We start from the raw sequence: 18413 nt of genomic DNA, 5'->3' as shown, positions 1-18413 counted from the left end.
TATGGTATTTTATGATTTTATTGATAAGATTAGCATGTATTCTTGGTTTGTAAATGGTGTATTGAAATGTCAATTGAAACTAAACCCGCCTTGTGCGTGTGTGTGTGTGTGTGTGTGTGTGTGTGTGTGTGTGTGTGTTTGTATGTGTGTTTTGTTGTGTGGTAATATGTTGTGTGGTAATATGTTGGTAAAGTGCCGTTCACCAATCTCCCCAACATCCCTCCAACTCCAAATCAACATAGAGTAGCTGACACTTGAGTAATTAGAATGAGTGGAAGAGTAGTATTTATGTTCAAGTCTCACCTAATTATTTATCAGAGATGAACAGTCATTTATTTCTCCCTTGAATTCAATTTTTGCACTTACTATCAAGTTGTAATACTTAATATTTACAATTATAAGTTCCCTTTGTCTTTGTCAGAGCAAATACAAAATCGGAGTCGTTAACATTACATTCGACAACAGGGATAAAAATCAGAGAGGAACATCTGTGGTTCCTAATCACTGTATTTTATCTGACACAGCTATTTCCATAATAAAATGTGATATTACAGATTTCCAGCTGCTTACGAATGACCCCTCATTCTGTGTTTGAGAATAGCAAACACTGTTGGACTGCATAATGGCTGGTGCAATATTACACAGAACAGTAATCAAATAACTTGAATTATTCTTCTTGGAAGAAGAAAGGGCCATAAACTTTGTTTTTGCTCAAAGCACAAAATACATCAACATTTGGGCTATAAAGAACATGTTCCCAGGTTGTTCATTGATTTCTACAGCCCCAAATTCTGTATTCTGTGTTTATTAATTTTACCACTGAACTGAAAAGTTGACTCACACTAAAGATAATGTTTCCAGTGAAACTTTCATCTTGTTCCAATTGATGTAACATTTCCCGAAAATGTCTGTACAAACAATCTTGTTGTTTCCAGAATTAATCTTGTTGTCTTTTAGTTCTTGTGTCATTGTTAGTTTGCATGTTTGAGATACAAATATCTTCTTAACCCAAATTGAACAGTCACATATGGGACACCCAGTTTGCAAGGAGCAAGCTGCGCTGATTTTGTAGAATTATTAACAAAGTTTTCTCTCACTTCCTTATATCATTGTAATTTTTCTGGTTGATGTGATAATTTTTTATAGGTTACTGATTATTCAGTTTCAACAAAATACTTGTTGCACTTACAAATTATAGGCATGTTGGAAGGACCTTTAACATACACCATACAAAATTATGTTGTACGGTTGTCATAGACTTTGATTCTTCAAACCAAAGCACTCAGTGAGACCAGTGGAGACAGCCAGAATTGCTACAACTGTCAATAGCACTTGCACTAGTGTGATTCGTACTAGTGTATTACAAGAGACAAAACTTGATCTACTTTATGCCATGTCTAGGTCTGTAAGTTGTATGAATAAGTATTTATGAATTTTCAGAGTTCATTTACAGCACCCTGTATTATGTTTGGTGAAGCTTCTAACATTATGATGACATGAGAAATGGTGCGAAACTGGATTGCATTCACAATTCACACCTCGCTCTCATCAGTTGACTTACATGATGTGTGCAACTGATCCTCTTCTCTGGATAATCAGATACGCCGATCTCCCAAAAGCTTCTTCTCCAAAGGCTATTGCTGGTTATAGGAATCTATTTGACTATTTCTCTACTCTTGAAATAATTGGGTACTCGCAGAGTACTTTCAGTTCAGTTACAATATACACTCCTGGAAATGGAAAAAAGAACACATTGACACCGGTGTGTCAGACCCACCATACTTGCTCCGGACACTGCGAGAGGGCTGTACAAGCAATGATCACACACACGGCACAGCGGACACACCAGGAACCGCGGTGTTGGCCGTCGAATGGCGCTAGCTGCGCAGCATTTGTGCACCGCCGCCGTCAGTGTCAGCCAGTTTGCCGTGGCATACGGAGCTCCATCGCAGTCTTTAACACTGGTAGCATGCCGCGACAGCGTGGACGTGAACCGTATGTGCAGTTGACGGACTTTGAGCGAGGGCGTATAGTGGGCATGCGGGAGGCCGGGTGGACGTACCGCCGAATTGCTCAACACGTGGGGCGTGAGGTCTCCACAGTACATCGATGTTGTCGCCAGTGGTCGGCGGAATGTGCACGTGCCCGTCGACCTGGGACCGGACCGCAGCGACACACGGATGCACACCAAGACCGTAGGATCCTACGCAGTGCCGTAGGGGACCGCACCGCCACTTCCCAGCAAATTAGGGACACTGTTGCTCCTGGGGTATCGGCGAGGACCATTCGCAACCGTCTCCATGAAGCTGGGCTACGGTCCCGCACACCGTTAGGCCGTCTTCCGCTCACGCCCCAACATCGTGCAGCCCGCCTCCAGTGGTGTCGCGACAGGCGTGAATGGAGGGACGAATGGAGACGTGTCGTCTTCAGCGATGAGAGTCGCTTCTGCCTTGGTGCCAATGATGGTCGTATGCGTGTTTGGCGCCGTGCAGGTGAGCGCCACAATCAGGACTGCATACGACCGAGGCACACAGGGCCAACACCCGGCATCATGGTGTGGGGAGCGATCTCCTACACTGGCTGTACACCACTGGTGATCGTCGAGGGGACACTGAATAGTGCACGGTACATCCAAACCGTCATCGAACCCATCGTTCTACCATTCCTAGACCGGCAAGGGAACTTGCTGTTCCAACAGGACAATGCACGTCCGCATGTATCCCGTGCCACCCAACGTGCTCTAGAAGGTGTAAGTCAACTACCCTGGCCAGCAAGATCTCCGGATCTGTCCCCCATTGAGCATGTTTGGGACTGGATGAAGCGTCGTCTCACGCGGTCTGCACGTCCAGCACGAACGCTGGTCCAACTGAGGCGCCAGGTGGAAATGGCATGGCAAGCCGTTCCACAGGACTACATCCAGCATCTCTACGATCGTCTCCATGGGAGAATAGCAGCCTGCATTGCTGCGAAAGGTGGATATACACTGTACTAGTGCCGACATTGTGCATGCTCTGTTGCCTGTGTCTATGTGCCTGTGGTTCTGTCAGTGTGATCATGTGATGTATCTGACCCCAGGAATGTGTCAATAAAGTTTCCCCTTCCTGGGACAATGAATTCACGGTGTTCTTATTTCAATTTCCAGGAGTGTATTTTCAACTTTCACTGGAAACAACTTTACCATTTTTCATACAAACATTTAAACTTCTGGAAATCAGCTTAGTCATCAAACATTAGACTCAATTAAACACATTCATAATTGCATTGGCTTGACAACCAAATAATTCGTGAACATCACATGCCGTCTTGCCTCGTTCAGAGCTAAGACATGAAGTAAGTTAAAAGTCTGTAGTCAATTGTTCGTTTTTCTTTTTTTACTATAATCACATTCACTAACACAGCAAAGAATAGCATATAATTACTCTTTGTTCTTTCACACAGCATCTGTGGCACTAGCAGCAAACACTTGTCGTTGTCAGTGGACTGCCACTCTCACAGTCTTCTCATAACAAACTTCCAACCTGCACACAGAACCAGGTGGAACAGTAGATATGCTTCCACTCTCACACTTATATTTAAAATATCATGTGCTCGAGATGGTAGAAGGACGAGTGGTTCTAGAATTTACGGAGAAATAATTGAAGCATTACAAGCTCTCCCATCTGAAAAGGTTCTATCCTCTACTGTGAACATTGGCCTTTCTGCAGAAATTACAAAATCTGTTGCTACACATCCTCTTATCTGTGAGTGTCGTGTCAGTGGTAAATCTAGGCATCCTGTACTGGGAACACAGGGACCAGGAAGAACTAACAAGTTTGAGATGCTATCTTCTACTGAAACCAAAACTGAGCTAGTGAGACTCACTTCACCTGTTGAAAGCCATACTGAGTCCCATGTCATGGGGAGGAAAACACAACAGGGTAGTCGCCTATTAATCATCAGCAGTTTGAAGGTATGCTTATAATGGTACCCCTTAAGGGAATGGGAGCAAGGGATAGGAAAGAACACCGTGTGGTGCTCGGTGTGTATGTCGGGAGGCCTTATTAACCATGTTGAAGAGTCTATTACAGCAGCCATTTAGGGAAAGGAGTGTAACCAACTACAGATGTGGCTTGCATCGGGACAAACAATGCCTGTTGTCTGGGCTCCTAGGTCATACATGGATCATTCCAATGATTGGCAGAGAAGATTGAGAATATCAGCCTTGGTCACAGAGTTTCAGTGAAACTCTTAATCTGCAGCTTTGTTCCCAGATCAGATTGTGGCCCTCTGATTGTGTCAAGTGGAAGGCTTGAAACAGAGACTCTGAAGGTTCTGTGAGAAGCTAGGCTGTGACTTCCTGAATTTGGACCATAGGATTGAGAATTGTTTCTTCTTCTTCTTCTTCTTCTTCTTCTTCTTCGTCAGTCTCTAGAATCCACTCCTAGACATTGGCCTCTTCCAAAGATTTCATTGTTGATCTTTGCTGGGTGATATGAATCCAGTTTTTCCTAATGTCGGACGGTGTCCCTCCAACTTGTCAGAGGATGTCTGTCACTTCTCTACATATCCCTTGGACACCATTCCATCAGTGTAATGGTCCATTTGAAGTTGTTGCTCACCATGTGTCTTGCCCAGTGCCACTTCAGTCTCTCTAACTGCTCAGCAATGTCATAGACCACCATTCTTCTTTAAGAAGAAATGTGCGAAGTGTGTGCTACACATCAGAGGCTGCCACCCAGCCAGCTGACTGTGTGTGTGTTGCACACAAGAGGTCTTTTAGATTAGGCAACTCTCCATCCATTCCAGATAATGATAACTGTAGGAGAACTGTATTAATGTAAGATCCAAAGAAATGCCCCCAGAGGCAAAAGTATCAAAATCCCAGTTGTTAACTGCCAAAACATTCTCAACAAAGTGCCAGAGTTTTAAGTGCTCCAAAAAATGTAGTGAAATTCACATAATACAACATGCAGAAAGCTGGTCAATACCCGAAGTTGACAGCAGAGAGACTTTCAGGGAAAATTTAAGTGTATTGAAAAGATACGCTAATGGGAAATGGAAGTGATGTAATTGTAGCAGTAGACAAGAAGCTCAAATCTATTGAGACACAGGTTGAAGCTGTAAGTGAAATTGTTTGGGGTGTTCATAAATTATTATTAGATGCTTCTATCAGTCATCAGACTCACCTCATGATTTAATCAAAAACTTTAGAGAAAACCACAGTCCAGTATTACATAAGTTCCCCAGTCATCTTGTAATCATCGTAGGGGACTTTAACTATCCGACATTCAAGTGGGGTAATTTCAGTTTTCTTAGTGGTGAATGTGACGGGACATTTTGTGAAACATTACTAAATGCATTCTCTGAAAATTACTTAGAACAGATAGTTCGGAACCCCCCTCATTAGATCTCATTGCAACAAAAAGACCTGACCTCTTTGAGAATGTCCACGTCGAAACCGGTGTCATTGACCATGAGGCTGTTTAGCAACAGTGGTTATCAAAGTACAATGAACAACTAAATAAGTAGAAAGATTTACATGTTCAGTGAACTAAATAATGAAGCAGTAGTGTCATACCTCTGTGAGGAATTTGAAACTTTTAGCTCAGGACAGGACCATGTATAGGCACTATGGCTCAAATTTAAAACAATAGTTGGCCAATGTACTAAATAGACATGTACCCAGTAGAAAATTTTATGATGGGAGGGATCCTTTGTGGCATGCAGTAACTCTGGAGAAACTCATAAAGATACAGAGACACTCCACAGTAGGTGTGAAACAAAGCAGAAGGCAATGGATAGAGAGATGTTGAATGGAACTCATTTGACAATAAAGATAGCAATGTGTGAAGCTTGAACTCCCACTTTTTTCGCATGGCATATTGAAAGCTATGGATCACAGTGTTAAGGTAAATGTTGTATTTCCTGATTTCCAAAACCATTTCACTCAATACAACTGGTGCAAAGATTGGTGACTTGCTGCAAATGTTCACAAATGCACTTCACAAAATGAAAAATGTGGTACGCTATGACCATGATATCAATGAGTCACATTTGGAATCATTCAACTCATGAAAATACAGAGTGTAACAATTTGTAGGTATATGAAACGGAACAATCACTCAGTGTCAGTCATAGGCAAAGCAGGGTACGAACTGTGGTTCATTGATGCAATTGTAGGTAAATGCAATCAGTCTACAAAGGAGACAGCATGCAAGACACCTGTGCAACCCATCCTAGAATATTGTTCAAGTGCTTGGAACCATACCAAATAGAACTAACAGAGGATGTTGACGAGGTATGAAGAAGGGATGGAGGCCAGCATGAAGAGTTAGAGGTTTGCTCAACCCTTAGGAAAGTGTCACAAAGATGCTGATATAACTGCATTGATGGGCACTTGAAGATACACTGCAAACTATCCTGTGAAAGCCTACTGAGAAAGTTTTTAGAACCAACTGGAAGTGATGATTCTAGGAATATCTTACAGCACCCTTTGTATCAGTCCTGTAGTGATTTTGAAGACGAGATTAGACTAATTGCAGCATGCACAGAGGCATTCATTCATTCTTATTATTATTATTCTCTCTCTCTTTTGAAGTGGGGGGGGGGGCATAGAGGATATCATGTTTATGCTGCACTTTCTGGCTACTCTAGCAGAAGAAATTTGAGCAAAAATCCGACCACATCCTGTTGATAACAGTCAGGCCTCAGTGATGAAAGACAGTGGTCATATGTGTGTGTGTGTGTGTGTGTGTGTGTGTGTGTGTGTCTACATTTCAGAAGAAGGAATCTGGCTGAAAGCTTACTTGTTTAGTAATTGAGCATGTCTGTGACTCAACGTTTTCACTATATGGTGAGAAGCAATATGTCCTTTTCATAATATTGTCATTATTCCATCCTGAATTTTCCATTGTTTGATAACTGAAAGGTCTATTGAAAAATATGTCTGTATACATTTCCAAGCTGACGTAACACAGTTTACATAGTCTTACATCTACATGTATACATCTACATCTACATTCTGCAAACCACCATGAGGTGCATGACAGCTGTACGTCCCATTGTACCAGTTATTAGGGTTTCTTCGTGTTCCATTTATATATGGAGCATGGGAAGAATGATTCATTGACTGCCCCTGTACGTGCAGTAATTATTCTAATCTTAACCTCACAATCCCTGTGTGAGCAATAGGTAGGGGATTGTAGTATATCCATAGAGTACTCATTTAAAGCCAGTTCTTGAAACTTTGTTAATAGATGTTCTTTGGATAGTTTACACCTGTCTTTGAGAGCCTCCCACTTCAGCTTCTTCAGTATCTGTGTGACACTCTCCCATGGATTAAACAAACCTGTGACCATTTGTGCTGCCCTTTTCTGTATACATTCAATATCCCATGTTAGTCCTATCTGGTACATGTCCCACACATATGAGCAATATTGTAGGATGGGTCATATGAGTGATTTGTAAGCAATCTCTTTAGTAGACTGACTGCACTTCCCCCAGTATTCTATCAATAAACCAAAGTCTGCTACCTGCTCTACAGACAACTGAACCTACAAGGGATAAGCAAAATAATGTGAACAGTGGTAGTAATGGGATGGTTGTGTTTAACGGTTAACAACGCAGATAAGGAACGTGTCACACTGAACTGTGTGGTTCAGTACAGACTAGACATCAGTGCTGGTTATTTATGAGTAGGCACACTTGTATTTGCATTCAGAGGCTAGGTCAAAGTGCAATGACAGACCTAATGGAGTTCCAAAGAGGGCAGATTGTGGAGGCCCGATTAGCTAGAACATCAGTAACCAAGACAGCCAACTTATTTACTGTTTCAAGAGAAGCTGTTTCAGACAGCCTACACAAAACATGGCAAGACATCATTGTGTAAACGTAATAGTGGACACAAATTAAAACTAAGTGACAGAGATCGTCGTGCGCTAACACAAATTGTGTCAAACAACACAAAACTACAGCAGCTAAAGTGACTGCAGAGCTCAATTAGCCATCTTCGAGATCCCATATCTATCAACACTGTATGCTGAGAACTCCATAAAGAGAATATTCATGGATGAGCTACTATACCGAAACCATTAGTGATGACAACCATGAAAAGAAGTGTAAAATATGGTGTCAGGAGCATAAATCGTGGATGGCTGATCAATGGAAACATGTCATATGGTCCATTGAGTCAACATTTTGCTTATTTCCAGCATCGAACCGGGTTTATTCTGGAGACTGCCAAAAGAACCCTATAATCCTGACTGCTTGATTCCAATGGTAAAGCATGGAGGTGAAAGTGTGATGGTGTGGGAAGCTGTATCATGGTATTCTGCTGGTCCCATAAGTACTCTCAAAGGTCGTGTTACAACCAACGGTTATGTGAACATTTTAGGTGATCTAGTGCACCACATTCACATGTTGTTCCCCAACAATGATGCCATATTTCAGGACAATAATGCATCCAGTAACACAGTTAGGACTGTACAGTTGTGGTACGAGTAGCATGCAGCTGAACTGCAACGTCTTCCCTGGGCAGCACAGTCCCTGGACTTAACAGTATTGAACCATTGTGGGTGGTATTGAGCGGAGACTCTGGAGCAGCTTTCTGTCTTCCTCGTCACTACAGGAGTAAGATGAATTTATGACCGAAGAGTGGCATAACATTCCACTGGAGACTATATAATCAGTATTCCAAGAAGAATTGCAGCTGTATTAATGGTGAAAGGGGGTCCAATCCCTTGTTAATAAATTATTCCCTAGTAAGTACAGGTGTTCACATTATTTTGCCTATCCCCTGTATGTGATCATTCCATTTCACACCCAGGTATTTGTATGAGCTGGCTGCTTCGAACAGTGACTCATTGATTTTATAGAGATAGGATACTACTTTTTTTTATTTTGTGAAGTGCACAGTTTTACATTTCTGAACATTTAGAGCAAGTTGCCAATCTCTGCACCATGTTGGAATCTTATCAAGATCTGACTGAATATTTATGCAGCTCTTCTCAGATAATACTTCATTATAGATAACTACATCGTCTGCAAAAAGCCTGATTTTACTATTAATATCATCTGAAAGGTCATTAATATACAACATACAGCAAACGTCCCAACACACTTCCCAGGGGCACACCTGAAGTTACTTCTACATCTGACAATGACTCTGTATACAAGATAACATGCTGTTTCCTCCCTACCAAAAAGTCCTCAACCCAGTCACAAATTTCACTTGAGTCCAATATATGATTGTATTTCTGACAATAAATTTAGGTGTGGTACTGAGTCAAATGCTTTTCGGAAATCTAAAAACACTGCATCTACCTGGTTGCCTTGATCCAAAGCTTTCATTATGTCATGAGAATAGTTCAATTTGGGTTTCACGTGATCGATGTTTTCGAAAACCATGCTGGTTGGTATTGAGGAGATCATTCAGTTCAAGATACCTCATTATGTTTGAGCTTGAATATGTTATAAGATTCTACAACAAATTGATGTTGAGGATATTGCACCGTAGTTTTGTGGATCACTTCTACTACCCTTCTTGTAGAAAGGTGTAATCTGTGCCTTTTTTTCAAGGACTGAGCATGGTGTTTAGTGTGAGGGATCTACAGTAGATCATAGGGAGAAGAGGGGGCTAACTCAGCCGCAAATTCAATATAGAGCCTGACAGGGATTCCACGTGGTCCTGGAGCTTTGTTCAATTTTAATGATTTCAGCTGTTTCTCAACACCACTGACACTAATACTATTTCATTCGTCTTTTCAGTGGTGCGAGGATTAAATTGGGCAATTCTCCTGGGTTTTCCTTTGTAAAGGAATATTTGAAAATGGAGTTAAGCATTTCAGCTTTTGCTGTGCTACTGTCAATTTCAGTTCCTGTCTCATTCGCTAGTGACTGGATAGATATGATCAGAATTTCTTTGGAATTTGTGAAATGTCATTTGACAATATTTTGCTGTGGTAGTCATAGAAGGCATCACACATTGCTCTCTTGACAGCCAAGCACATTTCATTCAGCATCTCTCTATCTATAGCCCTATGGTTTGTTTTACACCTATTATGCAGTAATCTCTGTTCCTTTAGAAGTTTCTTTACAGTGACTATATACCATGGAGGTTCCCTCCCATAGTGAACTGTTCTACTGGGTACATGTCAATCCAGTGTGTGGTCAACTATTCTTTTAAAGTTGAGCCAGAGTTCCTCTACATGTTCCTGATCTATGCTGAAAGATATATTTCTGCTTATTTTAGTTCTCCTTTGTACTTCAGTAATCATTGTTACCAGAACCACCTCATGGTCACTGATACCAGTTTTGATGTGAACATCCTCAAAGAGGTCAGGTATATTTGTTTCCATTAGATCCAATATATTTCCATAATGAGTGGGGTTGCTAACTATCTGTTTAGGCAGTTTTCAGACAAGGCACTTAATATAATTTCTCAGGATGTAATTTTCCCAATTAATTGTTAAATGATTAAAGCCTCCCTTGGTGATTACAGCATGATTGGGGAACTTACATAAAGTGATCTGCGATTTTCTCTGAAGTTTTCCATTACATCAGAAGATGAGTCTGGCGGGTGATAGAAGGATCCAATTATTATTTTCTGCTCACCCTTGATACTGAGTCTTGCCCAAAGAACCCACATGCAGCTTCAATTTCCATCTCATTGGGTTTGAGATTTTTGTGTACTCCAACAAATACACCATCTCCATTTCCCATTTGCCTAATGTTTCGATATGCATTTAAATTTTCCCCAAAAATCTCACAGCTATCAATTTCAGGTTTCAACCAGCTTCTCTGCCTAGTATTATGTGAGTTTCGCTGCTTTTCATGAGCGCTTCAAACTCTGACACTTTGTTACAAATGTTGCTGCAGTTTACCATTAGGATTTTAATACTCTCACCTATGGAAAGAATTTCTTTCGATCCTACACTGATGCTTCTGGGTTTCTTACAGCCGTCATTATCTGGATTGGATGGTGAATTGACTGAGCTAAAAAACCCTCACGTGTGCCCCAAACACAGTCAGCTACCTGAGTAGCTGCCTCTGATATGTAGTGCACACCTGCCTTATTTAGGGCGGCTCTACAGTTCTCGAACCCTGTGATGCAAGTCCAGGAAGTCGCAGCCTAGCTTGTCATAGAACTTGTGAAGTCTCTGGTTTCATCCTTCCACTTTGACTTAGAATCCAACAGCCAAGATCAGTTCTGGGGACAATGCTGCAAATTGTGAGCTTTGTTGAAACACCACGCACAAGGCTGGTCTTCTCAACCTTCTCTACCAGCTGCTGAAATGACCCAAGAATGACTTCAGAGCGCAGATGACAGGTATCATTTGTTCCAGCATGCACCAGTTGCAATTTGTTGCACCCTGTCCCCTCCATGGCTGCTGGAATAGCCTCTTCAACATGTTGAATGAGGCCCCCAGGCATACACACTGAGTGCACCTGGTGTCCTTTCCTATCCCCATTTCCCTAAGGGGTACCATAATTCGAGTCTCAGTCCGGCACACAGTTTTAATCTGCCAGAAAGTTTCACTATCCACTAGATTATTTATTTATTTTGTAAACAGTGCGATACTCCAGAAATTACCTTTACATCTGTTGATTGTATTCTGTTGAGAGTGACATGGTATTGGATCTATAAAGATGATGTGTATGCCCTTAAAATTCTGTTCTAGAAAATTCTTATGTGATTATGAATAACAAGTAGAACGTTAAAGCACATTTATTTAATGTGAAAGTCTAGTCCCTTTTTATTGGATTTATCTGCAGTCTGCTACAATAGTGATATGGCTATGTATGTTTATACACTGAGGTGACAAAAGGCATGGGGTAACAACATGCATATACACATCTGGCACTAGTATCTCATACGCAAGGTGTAAAATGGCAGTGCATTGGCGGAGCAGCCATTTGCACTAAGCTGATTCATGTGAAACAGTTTCTGATGTGATTATGGCTGCACGATGGGAATTAACAGATTTTGATCGTAAAATGGAAGTTGGAGGTAGATGCATAGGACATACCATTTTGGAAATCTTTAAGAAATTCAATATTCCAAGATCCACAGTGTCAAGAGTGTGCAAAGAATACCAAATTTCAGGCATTACCACTCACCACGGACAATGCAGTGGCCAACAACCCTCACTTAATGACCAAGAGCAACATTGTTTGCATAGAATTGTAGGTGCTAACAGACAAACAACACTTCATGAAATAACTGCAGAGATCAATGTGGGATGTATGAATAACATATCTGTTAGGACAGTGTGGCAAAATTTGGTGTTAAAGAGCTATGGCAGCAGATGACCAACAAGAGTGCCTTTGCTAACAGCACGGCATTGCCTTCAGTGCCACTCCTGGGCTCATAACCATATTGGTTGGATCCTAGACAACTGGAGAATCATGGCCTGGTCAGAAAAGTCCCAATTTCAGTTGGTAAGGGCTATTGGTAGGGTTCGAGTGTGGCGTAGACCCCCATGAAGCCATGGTCCCTGGTTGTGCAAGCTGGTGGTGGCTCCTTAATGGTATGGGCTGTGTTTACATGGAATGAATTGGATCGTCCGGTCCAAATGAACCAATCATTGACTGGAGTTGTCCATTTGCAGCCATTCATGGACTTCATGTTCCCAAAAAACAATGGAATTTTTATGGAAGACAATGCACCATGTAACCATGCCACAATTATTCGCAGTTGATTTAAAGAACAGTCTAGATGATTCACACAAATGATTTCGCTCCCAAATTACCCAACATGAATCCCATCGAACATTTATGGAACGTAATTGGATGTCAGTTCATGCACAAAATCCTCCCACTGCAACATTTTTTGCAATTATAGGCAGCTATAGAGGCAGCATGACTCAGTACTTCTGCAGGGGCTTCCTATGACTTGTTGAGTCCATGCCACATCAAGTTACTGCACTACACTGGGCTAAAGAAGGCCCAACATGATATTTGGTGGTATTCCATCACTTTTGTCTCCTCAGGGTATACAGACTTATATCTAAATTTATTGTTCAGTCTCCTCAGAAGATGTCTTGCCGTGAGACTGAATATTTCAGTAATTTGCTGTCACAATTTTACTGTCATATGCAACTGAAACAATAGCTAATTTTTATCATATGGTAGTTAACTATCATTATTACATAGAAGTTGAAATTTTCCAAATGAGAATAGTGTTTAGGAGCACTTATTGATGTATAGCAGTGTAGTTTTTCAGAACTTGTAGGTATCATGTTTTTTCAGTACAAACAAGTTATTATTGTTGCTATTTTTTTTTTTTTTTTTTTAATACAGGCCACAGCCGTACTATAGTAGGTGTGGAACAGCTGAAAGATGGAGGAATAAATCTCTTAGTGTTTGACCCCAGCCATACACCACACCAAATGGCTCAGTTTCAAAACACATCAACTGCAGTATCAGGCATGCGCCTTATACGGAAATCCTTAGCTTCAATGAAAGCTCGCCAGTACCAACTAGTAGCAGTATGTGGTATAATGGATACGGAACATGAATATCAGGTGAGGACGAATGATTCATTGAGTCATATTTTATGTTTAAACATCTAAGTGAATCTGGCAACTTATGAAAGTTGCAGATAAACATGTAGCTTCTTTAATAGAATTTTTAAGAAAAAAGAAAGAAAAACTTGAACTTTGTGCCTTCAATTAACAGCTTGCAGTGAATGACTGAGCTACATGTCGTAGTGCTTTATGCAAGGTCGTCAACACTGAGACCTTCAACTAAGCATGAAATTTTTCACCGTCATCAAATCTATAGTACCTTACTACTGACAATGTCATGTTTCCATAAATCATTTGTTATGTCAGTGCTGATAACAGAGACTTTAAATTGTGTGTATGGAACAAAGATTGTACACATGAGTAGGTTAATGTCGGCCTTGCTATATGAAACCTGCGGGACATTATATAGACACATTTGTGAGTTTCCTCGTGGTTGCCCTGCCATTAGTCCCATTAGCTTGAATAATCTGCATAGTTAATCCCTTAATAGACAATTTGCTCCTATGTGTTTCCTATCACTTTCTGATCAAATTTTATTCATACATGTGTCTACCTCTTTGGTAAGTAGATTTTTCTGTCATTGTTTAATTCAGTATAGCATCATGTTGAACCCTATACACTTTCGTAGTTGAATGTAATTCTGTAATATTTTCTTTATACACAAGTAATAACTCAGGTAAGGTGGACTTTGCAGTAACCAAATAAAGACGTGGGGAAAAAAATCTAATTACTATGTGGCATCAGATAAAAAACACACACAGAGAGGGGCGAGGGAGGCGCACAAACATTTGAACGCTAGTTCTTCTGTACTAAGAAAGAAAGAAAGAATGTGCTGACTCTTGATATCGTGGTGTGATGAATTTTAATGCCCACTGGAAGATATTGATTTACACAGTCACTAGAATTCAGCATTAACTATGAAGTAATGCAGTTACTGAGGTATCCCCACACACAATTCCTCATATGAATGCTCCAGCCGATATCTCTTATTGCAGTGGAGATACATAAGCCCACATGTTTGATAGTCTATCATTCTGGTATTCACTTCTGCTGCCCATATTTGCTATCTTACCCGTCTCCAGATTGCTTCTGCTATTGCCTCGGTTTCTCATTTGGTCACTCTTTGGAATTTGTTTGCTTGTTGTTCACTCAGTCTTGTGTTGTCATTGTGAAGATCTCACAAAGGATACTTGACATTTGTTCTTTTTCTACTTTACCTCTGGGTCTAATTGGTCTTCCTTGACTTTAGTCTCAAGCTGGTTCTTCACATTCAGTATGAAATTCTGCTGTTTTGTAGCTACAGCAGTGACTAAATACCTGGAGTAGGACAAGTTTAAATGATGTGTAATTTTAGTGTCTGCTGTATGATGCAATTCAGCTGTACATGATGATCATGTTACTGAACGATTTTATGTATTGTAACTTCGAGAATAAAACTGAGCAGTCTTAAAATGTACAGAATCTATGGATAGATATCATTTGTGAATGAAATTAGCCAAAATAGAGAAATATTGTGATGTAGAACCTATAGTGGCAGAAAAGAGGAGCGACATCACACTGGTGACCGAGACATCAACATGAGTTTATTCAAACTGCTGTAGGAGGAGTCTGGTCTTGTGACATGAACAGTTATCCAGCTGGAAGATGGCATCACCATTGCCAGGCTTGAAGTTATCAAGCATGAAGGGATGCAAGCAGTCTGCAGTCATGTTTACATAATCCTCAGATGCGATGGTGCTTTTGATTACTACCACAGGTCCCGTGCAAGTACAATTGAATAACACTATTTCTGTGGCACAGTGCATGTTTTGAGCAACCATTTGCCTGGATGAGAGTGTATCTGGACATGACTGTTGACCTGGTGGACCAGGTGACATTAATCCATTGATGATTCCATGTCCACTCCAGTTGTAAATCTCTCCAGAGCCCCATGTTCAACAATTCGCACTGAACACTGTGCTCAGAAACACATACAGTTGCATCAGCATTGAACAATGTTGTCACATCTGCTACAGATCACTGCCTATCCTGCTTCAAATAATGGACAAACCTCTGACCTCCACCTTCTATGAGGCGGCATGGATGTCCAGCACCTTGTCACCTACTTGGTTCACCATTGGTCAACCACTTTCCACAGATGCTCACAGCAGTAGCACACAGACAGCTAATCAAGCCAGTGAGCTTATTGATTCTGAGATGTTTGTCCCAGGTGCCAGACCATAAAAATATGCCCTTTGTCAAAGTCACTTATGTCAGTGGATTTCCCCATTTGTGGCTCGTATCATCACTAGAATGATTTCCCACTTGTCTCTGCTCCACTTATACACTTTTCTTAGCATGTCACATGCCTACAATGCCACCAGGCAGCAGTCAGTCTCAGGGTGAGCAGTGGTTATAATATTTTGGCTACTCAGTATATAAAGAACTATAGATGTAACAGTCCCCTTTCTATAATGTTTAAGATATTCACTTAAATCATTACTAGCTCCAAAGGAAAAATCTGTCCTTCGAAATGGATACACCACAATGGACTAAAAGCAAGTCATGAAAGGAATAATAAGGCACTTTTGTGATTATGAATTATCTCTTAGTCTGGGATTCACAGATTTTGAGAAATGTAGTGACTTCATTACCCCAAAATCTGGTACTAACAGCCTTCAAGAAATAAGGCACTGTTTCAGGCATGTTATTATATAGATGTTTATACACACAGGGTGTGTCTAAAGATAAGATCAATCCTTGATGAGATGGTAGAGGACTGTATCAATCCAAATGAGATTCAGTGTTAATGTATGGGCAGGTATCCTCGGTGGTATGCTGTCTGGCCCATTCATGCTGGAGAACAGAATGGGTGTTGCTGATTACCTGCATCTCTTAGAAGGTGGCCGTATAACCATCTGGGGTGATACGCACCTTCACGAAAAGACAACACCAATGGTATCAGCTAGGTGGTGCTCTGGCACATTTCCAACTATCAGTACAACTATGGTTGGATGACCATTTACCAGCTACATGGATTGGAAGGGATGGTCTCATTCCTTGTCAAGCACAGTCCCCCAATCTGACACCACTTGACTTCTTTCTGTGGGGTTTTCTCAAAAGGTAAATGTACAGATTGGAGATAACATGCAAAGAAGAGCTTGTTTCAAAGATTCATCCAATGGCAGTGGCAATATGTAAGGAGGGATTTGGTAAAGAGAGATCATGTGGCGTGCTGAAGCTTGTATTCATGTGAGAGGGGATATTTTGAGCATCTGTCTCAATAGGACTAAGACAAACCAAGTACAATGACATGTATTAATGTAATTTTTAAAGGAATTAAATGAATAAAATAAAATGAATAATATGAGAAATGCATTAATTGAGATTGGCATTCAAAGGAAAGAAAAACTCCCCCTTTTGGACTTGCACACATAATTCCGAAACGGTAACAAACACAGAAAAATTATATTAAAAATTTTGGTGCAAATAAAGTCCTCTATCATCTCATCAAGGATTGACTGTACCTTTTGATACACTCCAGCCGGTCGTCATAAACTTCATTGCATGGTATTTCGGCTGGACAACTGCCAGCCATCTTCAGGTGAGCCGAACAAGGACTGACGAAGACGTTCTCCGCTCCAGCTTATATAGTGCGCTGATAGTACTGCCCCGCATGCGTTGCAATTGCGGAGACACAAGGGCCACACTGACCAGCGGCAGCACCCTCGCTGTTGGAACTGCAGTAATCAGTTGCCGTCGGTATTGTTGCTAGCCGCAGCTATCGAAGTATTCTGGCGTCTTCGTCTCGAGCAAATTTCGGAGATGACGGGATTCCATGCATTATTCAATTGGTAACCACTGTCACGGCTCATTAGATTTCCCGCAGTGCATATTTCAACTGATTCTTTGATAATGGAGTCCCAAAAAGTTTTTGCAGTGGCCAAAATCGAAGTTTTGTCGTACTCCATTGAATGTCCGTTAGAAATACAATGTTCCGCAACTGCAGACTTACTGGGTTGCAGTAGGCGAGTGCAATGTTGATGTTCTGTACAACACTCTTCCACTGTACGCGTTGTCTGTCCTATATAGGCCATACCACACTGACACGGTATTTTATAAATTCCCGCCTTCCGCAGTAACAAATCATCCTTCACCGATCCCAGCAAATCCGAAATCTTAGAAGGCGGTGAAAAACCACTTTCACATTAAAACGATCAAGAATCCTTGCTATCTTGAAGGAGATATTTCCGACAAAGGGAAAGAAAGCTAGGGACTTGGCTGGCGCATCCTCCTCTTTATCCACTTCCCGGTTCCTGGCTCTAGTTGAGAAGGCTCTGTTAATTTGCCGGGTCGAGTAGCCATTGTCTATGAACACCGTCCTCAAATGTGCCAGTTCCTTAGGCAAATTCTCGGCATCCAACACTGTGTGTGCCCTGTGTACAAGGGTTTTAAGTACACTCATGGCCTGGGATGGGTGATGGCAACTTGATGAATGTAAATACAAATCAGTGTGAGTGGGCTTGCGATAGACAGAATGTCCCACAGTGCTGTCACTCTTCCGTTTAACCAAAACATCCAGGAATGGAAGGCAGCCATCTTCCTATAGCGTGGCTCCACGGAGAAGTAAAGTTAATGGAGTTTTATCATCATCTTAACTCCATCCATGAGAATATTCGATTTACTATGGAACTAGAGAAAGATGGCTGCCTTCTATTCCTGGATGTTTTGGTTAAACGGAAGAGTGACGGCATTGTGGGACATTCTGTCTATTGCAGCAAGCTGGGCTACAGTAGCGGTGTGTGGGTGAGTGTTATCCTGTTGAACACAACAGACCTTCACCCTGCCATCCAGTGAGCTCTCATGGAGTGAGGTGGACAGTGGTTAGCACACTGGATTTGCATTTGGGAGGACAACAGTTCAAACCTG

At 41.3% G+C, this 18413-nt stretch overlaps 1 protein-coding gene across 1 annotated transcript in view; it reads left to right on the top strand.

Annotated features, from left to right (window-relative positions):
- The window catches only part of LOC126234403 (zinc finger-containing ubiquitin peptidase 1-like), a 224105-nt gene that overhangs the window by 184149 nt on the left and 21543 nt on the right, over nucleotides 1–18413 (top strand). The window contains exon 9 of the mRNA XM_049943091.1: nucleotides 13279–13502. Within this exon, the coding sequence (XP_049799048.1) occupies nucleotides 13279–13502 (224 nt within the window). The remainder of the gene's footprint in view (nucleotides 1–13278; nucleotides 13503–18413) is intronic.

The sequence above is a fragment of the Schistocerca nitens genome, chromosome 2, assembly GCF_023898315.1.
Source record: "Schistocerca nitens isolate TAMUIC-IGC-003100 chromosome 2, iqSchNite1.1, whole genome shotgun sequence".
NCBI lineage: Eukaryota > Metazoa > Arthropoda > Insecta > Orthoptera > Acrididae > Schistocerca > Schistocerca nitens.
Note: the sequence above shows the minus strand (reverse complement) of the source record. Positions and strands in the feature narration are given on the sequence as shown.